General features: G+C 41.9%; 1 protein-coding gene across 1 annotated transcript in view; it reads right to left on the bottom strand.

The window, feature by feature from the left end:
* Positions 1-12,067, bottom strand: part of stk10 (serine/threonine kinase 10) — a 99,665-nt gene that overhangs the window by 2,567 nt on the left and 85,031 nt on the right. The window contains exons 12-19 of the mRNA XM_056284548.1: positions 8,397-8,520; positions 6,610-6,789; positions 5,918-6,010; positions 4,982-5,111; positions 4,227-4,351; positions 3,167-3,355; positions 1,397-1,522; positions 355-468 (exon numbers count right to left, since the gene is read on the bottom strand). Of these exons, the coding sequence (XP_056140523.1) occupies positions 355-468; positions 1,397-1,522; positions 3,167-3,355; positions 4,227-4,351; positions 4,982-5,111; positions 5,918-6,010; positions 6,610-6,789; positions 8,397-8,520 (1,081 nt within the window). The remainder of the gene's footprint in view (positions 1-354; positions 469-1,396; positions 1,523-3,166; positions 3,356-4,226; positions 4,352-4,981; positions 5,112-5,917; positions 6,011-6,609; positions 6,790-8,396; positions 8,521-12,067) is intronic.

Genomic DNA, 12,067 nt, shown 5'->3' on the forward strand with positions numbered 1-12,067 from the left:
ATTTTGACGCATCGTTAGATGTCCCCAATTTGACTCATAAGCAACCCTAGAAACTCTATTCCTTTGAAGTAACAGGAAGTCGTTCCAAATGATCATTTTTTCCCCATTGATATGTTCTGCTTGAGATACTAGAATGATGGTAGTGTTCATATTTTTTCTAACCTATACCATAATATGAGTTAGTCATTATATTTGCAACTACGTACTGTATACGAAGTTGTTATATATGGATTTTTGTTTTAATAACCATTTGTCATTGACGTCTAGGGATCCTTTAACTTACTTCATATTAAGAACAACCTCTTAAAAAATATATCTTCTGTGTATTTTTGTAACTCTCACAATCATATTTACCTTCTTTCTTGGTTTTAGTTGATCCCTCCATTCCTTCAGCTGCTGGTTGTGTTGCTCATCCAAATACTTGAGCCTTTGAGTTTCATTCTCAACCAACAGGTGGCATTTCTCATTCTGAAACATCCAAGAAGGAAACGTTAGCAAGACATGTACTACCTGCTGCCCTGTACTACCAGTCATCCATCCGTTCACTCGTTCATTCATTCTAGATCCACTAACTGCAATTCAGGACTGTGATGGGCAACAACACCATATTTTTTTTTTTTTTAAATAAATTTATTTCTGATTTTTCCCTTTTTTCTCCCAATTTAGTGGCCAATCGATCCCTATTTTAATTCAAACACCCACCCTCGCACTGTATGCGTTCGCCAACTGCATCTCTCCGGCCGGCAGTCTCGAAGGAGACCGCCTCGCCACTTTCGTGACAAGGCGACTCCAAGCCGAACCACTGTTTTTCCGACACACACAGAGACGCATTCACGTGACGAACACAAGCCGACTCCGCCCCCCTCCCGAAGACAGCGTTGCCAATGATCGCTGCTTCGTCGAGTCCGGCCATAGTCGGATCTGACGAGACCGGGGCGCGAACCCCAGTCCCCAAACAACACCATATTTAAACAGGCATCTGGTAGTACCAAGAGGTAATTTAGAGTCTTAAATTCATTGAATGTCTCTGGACTATGGGAGGAAACCAACAAAAACATGGGGAGAACATGCAAACAACACACACACAATGACAGGGATCGAAACCCGGACCCTGATGGTATAACACATGAGCACTGATGAACCAATAGGCGGCTATGTTGCCCTCTTCTGTATTTTGAACAAACTTTTTTCTAAGAGCATGAAAAGGCATTTATGTTTGAGCCTTCACAAGTGGCGACTAAATCAAAATGTGGTCCTTAACAGTACAGTATTTAAATCTGGAACACTTTGTGTTACTTATATAAGTTTAAAGGCACTGTATTTATCTGTCCTGCGGTGTGGTAGCGATAGCAAGTAGGTCAGTAAAATGGAAGAGGTGGTGGTTGCTCGTGGTCACCTGCAGCTGCTGGAGCTCACGCATGTTGGCTTCACACTGACCGGTCATCTCCCTCATCTGGTTCTCATGCTTCTGCTGCTGGTGCAGCCTCTCTGCCTTCTGCCTCTTGTCCTCCTGCTGAGAAAACTGCCGAGAGGAAGGCACGAGAGAGAAAGCTTTAGTTTAAACACATCCATCAGCGCACAGAATCAGCAATATCATTTCATACACACCTTTTGTAAGTTGTGATTATTTTTATCAATCATGAAATGAAAGATGACTATGCCACTGTTTATTATTAACTTGTGTATTTATCAAATGCACTTTGAGAATGGATGGGATAATTATAGATTATGGAAGAGGACAACTGGATCAGAAAGGTGCCTCGGATATACTGCTCTATCATAAAAGGAACAAACCAAAGTTTGATCAGACCCCACAATTAGTTGTAGAGCTGAGTGTAGGATTTTTTTTCAAGTGACACCGCTGCCTTATACGAGTCTCTGGGAATCGGCATGTTTGTGTGGTGTCCACAGTTAGAGGTTTCACTGACAAGAAGCACATTTATGGAAACGTAAACTCAAGAGCTCATGCTAATAATTGACAATAAAGAGCTCATACAACTAAGATATCCATCACCAAGGCTGTTTTTCAGCAGAATTAGCGATTTCAAGGATGCCGCCATTAAACACTTTTTTTTTTACCACTTGGGGAAATCGCCCAGACCAGTCATGTAAATGTTGTGACGTCAGGTAAGCTCAGCTCATGGTAAGACTTAAAAGTAATGGGATCGCATGCCATTAAATCTTAACATTTTCGCACAATTGTCATGTGATAATGGGAAGCGTTTGTCTAATTTATAGTTGCTGCCTTCCGTTCTGACAGCTTGCCTGCGTATGCTGATTTTAGTTGATGTGTTTTGTCACTTTTGTACTTGACAGAGACATATGGTGAACCCCTCTGTATTGAGTCTATGTGACAGCATGCAGCAGAGAACATGGCGCCTCCTAGTGGCAGTAGAAGATAAATACAGAACCACTTGCAACTTTCTCCTCTATGGTCAACATGTCTGAAGCTTTTCTTATTAGTTCCTAATAATACAAGTTACCAACCCAGCATGTATTTGTTTTACATTTACTATCCTTGTCCCTTTGAAAATATAATCCTGAAGACTGATGTGCAAAAAATGCACCCTGATATTTTACAGGGATGTTCAAATCACGAACACTTTGATTGTGGCTCATTTTCATATATTATATATGGTACAGTGGGACTTCCCTGGGAAAATTATACTCTAAAGAATAGCACCTCAACAGATGCTACAGCGTCAATGGCTAAATCAAGATTCAACCGTGTGTTGTTGTGTTTTTTATTTTGTTTTTTTTGCCATAGAGCTTTAGCAGTAGTGTTAGATAATGGCAGGTTATCACTACGATGGTAGCAGCAAAGTTTGCATATGTGTTCTTTCTTCTTTATATAGTCACAAGCTGTACTTATGTTTATTTAATTTTTCAATGAAAATAATTAACTAAATCTAATTTTTTTTTTTTAATTTAATGCTTATTCTTACACATTTTAAGATAACTTGTTAATTGCAAATCCTTGTATACTTGTTTTATGATTCTATTATTGTTTTTCATTCTGGCTATGTGTTTTTTTTTTTTAGCTTTCCATTGACCTTTTTACTGCTACAATAATCCAATTTCCCCTCAGGCATCGTTCAAGTTCTGATCTAACCAAATTTAATTCAATCTCCCATCCTTCTCTATGTCCTCAACCCCCCCGCCCTACCTGTTTTATCTTCTCTCTGTCCTCTGCAGGGCTGCCGGTGGAGTTGATGCGGAGGCTCTTTTTAAACATGGCCATGCGGGTCTTGGCCTCGCTGCGCTGGATCTTAGGCAGCCGACCTTTCTCCTGCTGCTGCCGAGCCTTCAGGAGCTCAATCATACGCTGGTTATAGCACTGCATCTGCTCCAGCTCCTGTGATAACACGGGAAAAAAAACAAAACAGTGTCAGTCTTTACAATTTGTTAGGGCAGGCAGGACGGTCTGGTGATCAATGAGGTCGCCCATCAACTGCAGGATGAATCCATTTCGATTCCCATATCTGTCAAAAGTCACGTACATACCTGGAGTTTTTGGGAGCAAGCATGATGAGAGTGAACATCATTTCATAAGAGCCAAGATAAAACTGAATAAATGTGATGTAATGTATATGCAGGCAACTGGAGCTCACACATGTCAGACTGTAAACCATCAGTTTAATATAGCCAAGGCAAACACGCACGGTTAACAACTATCACTACACCGTTTGTTACACATTGGATTTGGGAAATGATTAAACGTTTTTTTGAAAATGCATCGCATAACGGGGAAAAAACCTGCAAAGGAACATAACTTTGTACGGGTATGTGTACATTTACTGTATGTATTTTGGCATTTTAGGGGAACCAGTGGGTATTGGGAGCGGCTAGGCCTGGGAGAGCTTTTGTCTGTTATGTGTGAGTGTATTTGTGTCGTCTTGCTTTACGTATTGTATTTTCTGTATATTCGTGTTATGGACCCCCTTGAAAATGAGATGGTTCACCTTCAAGGGGTTTATCCTTCTAATAAATGTTATCTATACTGAAATGGTATCTAACTATTGATCAGTGTTTGATGCTTAAAGAGGAATCAGTGATGTGATTGTCTGCCTGTGTGCAAAACAAAAATAGACAAATTGAGGAATTATAGGTCTGTTTGTGTACTGAGTGCAAAAACAACAGTAAAGGGGTTAAAAAGGTAGTAAGACAATTTGCACTTGACTCCCACATTGAGAACTTCTTGTGGTATTTGGAGTTACAGTCTTTACCTTCTCGTGCTTCTTGAGGAGCTGATGCCTCTGAAGGAAGTACTGGTCTTTGAGTTGCTGCTTCATCAGCTGGTGTCTCTCATGGAGATTCTTCTCTTCCAGGTCCCAAATTGTGGCTTCCCGCTCTGACGGCATAAAGGAAGTGGAGGAGACAGTCAGAGACAGATATGGATGAACTTTGAAAAGAAGGGGGGGGGGGGCCGAGTGGGGGTAATGGTGACAAAGGGGTAGTCTCAAATTGTTTTTAAGTTTGAGACATAAAATTTGCATCTGAATAGACTCCAACTTAAACACATGTATGAAATAAATAAAACCAAATCCAAACCCTTAACATGTGACCATGAGTGACCATAGTTCCAAGTCTCAAAACAAACATCTGCTGAGGACTCAATCTGCATCTTCTTTTCATTCGATGGAAACTAAAAGACCATCTCAAACACAGACTACCAGTCCTCCTTAATGAACTGCCAATGGAAAGTCCCTCAGTCGTCAAGCAAATAACATCTCGGTGTTGTAACCTCGCAACTCCTTTCCGGTAAGATTAAAGGGCGATTTGTCATCCGCTAAAGCCCTTATTCACTTCAGTATGCTGCCAAATGTCTGTTGAAAAACAATTAAGCCTCTCATATCTCAATTTAACAAAATCATAAAGGTGGAATCCAGCATAAACTCAGTAAGTGTCCAACTAAACGGCCCCTTGGTGTTAAAATGCTCATGTGTGTGAGATTAGAATTTCTACCAAAAACTTAATTTACCTCGGATAAGGTGCTGCTTTTTCTGGAGGCAATCTCTCTCCATCTCTGAGATTTCTCTCTTGTTGTCTGAGGTTATTCTGTTTAGCGTGGTGTCCAGGTAGTTTTTCTGGGCTGCCAAGAATTCCTGCTCCTGAACCACAAAACACAAGTGATAACAATATAATCATTACTTGCATCGCATTTTTTAACTCAATTTCACAAGCCACTTTAGAATATAAAGTAAAATGAAGAAACAATGAGAGAAAAAAAACCATGGAGGGATGTGAAGAGAGACGGAAAGACCAATGCTTTCAATGTGGCCAAGCAGATAATGAGCAGCATTTTCCCCTTGCTGAAGCCAGTACATATCAGCAGGAGCTGCAGAATGGCAGTGACTGAATCCAAGTAAACTGTTCCCAAGTTGACGTCTATGAAACAGCTGACCAGCTTTGCAGTTGGACCAATGTCAAAAAAATAAGTGAACTTGGGCATCGTGGTAGCATAGCAGTCTATTCCGTTGCCTACCAACACCGAGCTCGCCAGTTTGAATCCCCGTGTTACCTCCGGTTTGGTCGGGAGTCCCTACAGACACAATTTGCCGTGTCTACAGGTGGGAAGCCGGATGTGGGTATGTGTCCTGATCACTGCACTAGCGCCTCCTCTGGTCAGTCGGGGCGCCTGTTCGGGGAGGAGGGGAGAATAGCGTGATCCTCCCATGTGCTACATCCCCCTGGAAAAACTCCTCACTGTCAGGGGAAAAGAAGTGGCTGGCGACTCCACATGTATCAGAGGAGGCATGTGGTAGTCTGCAGCCCCCCCCCCCCCCCCCGGATCAGCAGAGGGGGTGGAGCAGCGACCGGGACAACTCGGGAGAGTGGGGTAATTGGCCGGATACAATTGGGGAGAAAAAGGGGGTTAAAATCCACACAAAAAAAAGCGACCTCATCTTGCACTTACTTCACTTATCTTCTTCTGTTGGAAGTCATTCATTCTCTGTTTCATAGATTCTTTGCGTTGATTTCGAGGCAACTTGTCAACAGCTTGTTTTACCTGTGGAAACAAGGAAACACGGTTTCAGTAAAAAAATAAATCCCTACATGTTTTCACCTAAGCAAGCTTTCTGCTGTAATCAAAGACAGGCAGGTAATAAAGATGCAGCCTCTTCATAGTGCTGAATGGCCTCATGCCCTCCCTGGGGTTTCTTCCTATTTTTTCTCCCTGTTAAAGGGATTTTTTTAGGGAGTTGCTCCTTATTAGATGCGAGGGTCTAAGGACAGGATGTTGTGTTGCTGTAAAGCCCCTTGAGGCAAATTAGTAATTTGTGATATTGAGCTATACAAATAAATACATCTTTCAGTTGTTTCAAGGCTTTGAAGACTACCAACACAACCACCAAACACACACACACACACACACACACACACACACACACACTACCCCATCATGTGCATCCTCCTATAATAAAGAAGAAATTTAATTTAATGTAATTTAATTTGATAGATGAAAGTGAAACTGATCTGATGATTACATGGAGAAGGTGGTTGGCCCTGGTATTTTGTACACTTCCTGTATAACTCACTTCCTGTATAACTCATACACAAAACATACTTTTTCACAGACACATGTCCGCACACTCAATTTTTACATACTTCTTTCTTTCTGTGTTTCATCTGATCCTGAAACTTGTGGTAGTCACGTTCCTGCTCGGCTCGAATGCGTCTGGATTCGTCTCGGTGTTTGACATTATGGTCAGCCTCCATCTTCTCTATGGTTTGCTTCTGGTGCTTCTCCAGGCTCTCCAGCTCTGTATCATAGTGCTTCTTCTTGGCCTACGAAGATGATGACTAGTTTAGTGAAGCACAGACCAGCGATAGAGAGATGGCCTGCTATTCATTTCAGTCTATGAGTCTCCCTTCTGGGTCACGTTTTGGCCGGTCTGCTCATTAAATGAGTCCTTCAAAAAGCCAAACCTCGTTGGTATGTTTTGAACTGTCAGATGAATGATGTTTTCAGATCTCATCTCAACAATGCATTTAAAAGTCCAAATAAAAATATCCAATAAACTTTCAATGTGAGCTTTGATATTGTTATTGGTTAGTTTAGACCTAAATCTCCCATCAACAGTAACATATAGACTCATATGAGCGGGGGAGACCTTAGTGGGGAGTCGGATATCATTGGAAGTGGAGATGATTGCATAGTGCTGATTGGTGGATTGCTGTGTCAATCATTATTTTACAAATGGTATTTCACTCAAAATTTACAATACTGTCAGATATCTGCCTTATTTCATAGAGTCAAAATTAATCTCCACTGTAGGTAGTAAAATGAGTGAATGATAGTCTAGTCTAGATAGGAAACTTTAGTATGTAAAAATGACCTTAAAAATAAAAATTAAACCAAATTTGTTTCCTAATCTGCAGTCTTACTCTTGTTGAGAAAAATATATATACTTAACACAAAAAGTAAGAAAATGTGTGTTTGGTAGATTATTTCTTTGTTGTAACAATGCTTCTTGGCAATAAATCTTACACCGTTGGAAAGCCTGTTTATTTCCCTTTTAAATGGTGCCCATCTGTAAGGAACATGCATTTGTGGTATGAGCAGCAGAGCTGAGTATGTGGGTTGCGCCCATGAAAAATTTGTCAAATCTTCTCTGCCAATGCCGAACAGCTTATTTTTCTGTTGCTATTGACTCTTGTTTTGAGCTTCTGGTACCCCAGGTGCTGACAATCAGCTGCCTGATATAAGATTTATTGCCAAGAAGCATTGTTACAACAAAGAAATAATCTACCAAACACAAATTTCCTTACTTTTTGTGCTAAGTGTATATATATATATATGTGTGTGTGTGTGTGTGTGTATATATAAAAAAAGTTCTTCAACTACTTTTTTTTTCCAGGGGCAAAAAGAGCAGATCACTAAATCAAAATTCGCGTTTGATTGGTTCTAATCAGGATTTGGAGAAAACGGCTGCCCGGCAGGCATAACTCTGTCCCTAATCAAAGAAATAACCAACATGTTATTTTCACTACTGGAAACTATGAAGGGAAATGTTCCTCAATGACTTAGTGAAAGGCGACGGTAAATTTTATCAAAAGCTTTGGTTTACAGGTGATTTTTAACTTAGTTTTTCATTTCATTATTGATTTGTGTCACTTTCTTTCAGCGAAATCAACACCCCTGCTCCAAGTCAGGTCTACCTAGGAATCAGAAAGTATGTCTGTGTGGTTGTGTGTGTGTTTGTGTGTGTGAATGTTCTCATTCATCCAGGTCATGGTTATCCAAAGGAGTTGAATCAAGTGCAACTGGAATTAGATACCAAGTCCAGTTGCACTTGATTCAACTCCTTTGGATGTGTGTGGTTGTGTGTGTGTGTGTGTGTGTGTGTGTGTGTGTGTGTGTGTGTGTGTGTGTGTGTAAATGTGTCTCTCACGTTCATCTCCTGATCAAAGCGTCTCTGCATCTGTTCCTTCTGAGCCTCCAGCTTGGTGTTGAGGACGGCCTGAGCACGGTGCTCCTCCTTCTGCAGGAGGCGCAGCTCACGAAGCTCCTGGCGCCTAAACGTCCATACACACACACACACACACACACACACACACACACACACACACACACACACACACACACACACACACACACACACACAGGATGAGAGTGAGTTCATTTTTTGCCAAATTTTCCCAAACCAGGAATGTGACTTGGTGTGTTGCTCGTGAGGCACTTTCACAATGTGATATTTTTCTCCCCTCACTAACACAATAACTTACACACAATCAGGATATTTTTTTTAATCATATTTTTTTTCTTGAATAAAAGATTCAAGTTCCAAAGTATCCTCCACCACCCCCCCCACACACACACACAGTCAGTACTTTGTAGACAGGTCTTTGGCAGCAATCGCAGCTGTGGGTCTTCATATCTGTGTGAAATATTTGTTAGCTTTTGAAAGTTTTGTCAAGTCCTCAATGAAAATGAGTGCCAACTCTGCCAAGTTGAACAGAGCGTGTTGGCGGGCAGTACTTTTCAGGTCAAACCACAGATTTGCAATGGGATTTAAGTCTGGGGTTTCGCCAGGCCATTCCAGGGTACGAACCCTCTTTTTTTAAAACCATTCCTTGGAAGTTTTTTTTTTTTTGTACTTCGGGTCAATGTCCTGTTGAAAAACGAATCTTCACCTTAAACACAGATCTTGCAGACCTAAACAAGTTATCCTTAAGGATTTGTCTGTACGTGGCTCCATCCATTTCACCTTTGATGGTGACAGGCTTTCTAGCCCTTCCTGCTGAAAAGCAACCTCACAGCATGATGCTGACACCATCATGCTTGCCGGTAGGGATAGTGTTACCTGGGTTTTGGGCTGAGTTTGGCTAATAACACTTTCAGGCCAAAGAGCTCAATCCAAAGGAATTGAATCAAGTGCAACTGGACTTGGTATATATCCGTGAAGACGTTTCGCCTCTCATCCAAGAGGCTTCATCACGGCGGCTGAGTTTCATCACTAGCCAGTCAGACTAGCTTGGTCTAGTCAGAAAGGCACGAACTGATGAAGCCTCTTGGACGAGAGGTGAAACGTCTTCACGGATATATACCAAGTCCAGTTGCACTTGATTCAATTCCTTTGGATAACCATGACCTGGATGAATGAGAAGATTCACAGACAAAGAGCTCAACTTTAGCCTCATCAGACCGCAAATCTTCTTTTCAGAAAGTCTCAGATTTTGTTACATGGTTTCTAGCAAACCCCAAGCAGGACTTAACGCTGGGCCTTTCTCAGAAATGGCCTCCTTCTAGCCACTCTCCACGACAGGCAGAATGCGAAGTGCTGTGGAGACGGTCGATGTCTGAAAGCTTCCTCTTTTAGCCAGTGAACTCTGCAAACCTGTAAGTGATTGAGCTTGTCTCTTGGTCATTCCTATGACAATTACTCTTCTTGTCCAGTTGTTCAGTTTGGTAGGATGGCCTAATCTTGGTAATGCCAGTTATGGCTTTTTTCTTTTCTTTTCTTTTTTTGGAAGCATTGCTGGTGGTGTTACAGTGGACTTTACGGTACTCTTAGGAAGGTAAAAAGCATTGGCAAGCTTTTTATAACCTTCTCCAGCTTTTAGCCTCCTAATAAGAGAATAGGAGAGGGGGAAAAAATTCGACTGTCAGATGGCATATGAGTTTACTGCCAATGAACAGTAAGCTAAAGAAAGTTACATGCACTCTTGCCCAAGTAGACAAAAATTTATAAGATGCAACACTACACATTCTACAGTCAACTCAGGTCCTTTCTGTGTGGAGTTTGCATGTTCTCCCCATGTCTACGGTGGGTTTTCTCTGGGTGCTCCGGTTTCCCCCACCATCAAAAAGACATGCATGTTAGGGTTAATACTCCTGTCTGTGCCCCTGACTGAGGCATGGCAAGACGAACTGGAGTTGGTCACTGGGCGCTGCACGGCGGCTACCCACTGCTCCTAGCTACACAGCTAAGATGGGTTAAATGCAGAAAAATAATTACCCCACAGGAATTAATAAAGTAGGTGGCACGGTGGCACAGTAGTTAGCACAGCCACTTCACGAAGGTCCTGGGTTCGAGCCCCGGGGTAGTCCAACCTTGGGGGGGGGGGGGGGTAAACCCAGGTTGTCCTCTATGTGGAGGTTGCATGTTCTCCCTGTGTCTGCGTGGGTTTCCTCCCACAGTCCAAAGACATGTAGGTCAGGTGAATTGGCCATACTAAATAAATTGCCCCTAGGTATGGTATGAATGTGTGTGTGTGTGTGGGCCTGTCCAGGGTGTGTGTGTCATCCTGTCCAGTGTGTCTCCCCGCCTGCCGCCCAATGACTGCTGGGATAGGCTCCAGCATCCCCGTGACCCTGAGAGCAGGATAAGCAGTTCGGATAGTAAAATGGATAGATTAATAAAGTAGTTAAAAAACATGCAATGCTAACGTTATACCACTAGATGGGGCTAGTGAAACACACTACTGTATACGAGGACTATGAAGTAAGCCATCAACAATTAACTATAAGGCACAAAATCAAAAAAACAAGACATGACACTCTTAAAAAGGATGGTAACACCATAGCCATTTGGTTTACAACACAGAGAAGCAGATTCTCTGTACTTCGGTTATTAAATGAGTTAGTTTGCTCACCGAGTTATTTCTCATCCCCAAATCCATGCTTTATAGAGCTTTCAACAATATACTTATAATACATACATGCAAATATCTCCATAAAAATGTCATAATCGTAAAGAGTCCTTCTTTACTTTTTTTTCTAAACATGTCTCAATTACTAATTTTCACCCTGATCTAAAAGTAGCTTCACAGACATTTACTTTTCAAGTGGCCGACTACGACCTCTGTTAGTCTGTTAGTATTTGTGCAAATCCCAAAGGGCTACAGAGAAAAAAGAGCGAGGTTCCTGATATAGTCTGTTTAGCAACATTTGCCGTCATACAGGCCAAACTCTGAGCCAAAGAAAGAGCTGACCCCCGAGTTCCTGATCCTCACTGTGAGAGGAAAAAACTCAATTTTCCAGGACTCAGGGAACAGGACAGAGAGCTGGGAGTCAGATGCCACTCTCATTGTCAAACTAATACTAATAATAATAGTAATAAAAGGATCCGTGGCTCAAAGTTCTCAGTAATTGGTCCTGGATCCAATGCAGCAGTCTTCCTAGGTATGGCACAGCATTGTCTGGCTGAGAGGGTCTCACTCCATCCCAGCAACTGTGTTTGCAGGTTTGTGGTCTGTATCATTACGTTAAACGGGCAACCAATAAAAATGCACATGCATATTCTATTGGCCAAGCTAAAAACAAAGGCTTTGGCATTTTCTAAGACAAATATACCTCCCTATTCTACCACACCGCAGCCACAGCATTGTAATCCTAGCATGATGGGTAAAATTGTTGTATGGTTATGTTAGAGAAGAAGAGTTTGTTGGTGGATTTGTAGAGGGGAGCACTTTTGTTGTGACTGGGAAGGGAGGGAGGGCAATGTTGGATTTTGGTTAAACAGGATACTGTGTGTGGTATATGTGTATTTTTTGTTAGATTTCTTTGATTTGGTGGTGGTGGTGGTGGGGGGGGGTCTGTAGGCTGGAAGCCATGCCAAGG

The sequence above is a fragment of the Lampris incognitus genome, chromosome 8 (assembly GCF_029633865.1).
Source record: "Lampris incognitus isolate fLamInc1 chromosome 8, fLamInc1.hap2, whole genome shotgun sequence".
NCBI lineage: Eukaryota > Metazoa > Chordata > Actinopteri > Lampriformes > Lampridae > Lampris > Lampris incognitus.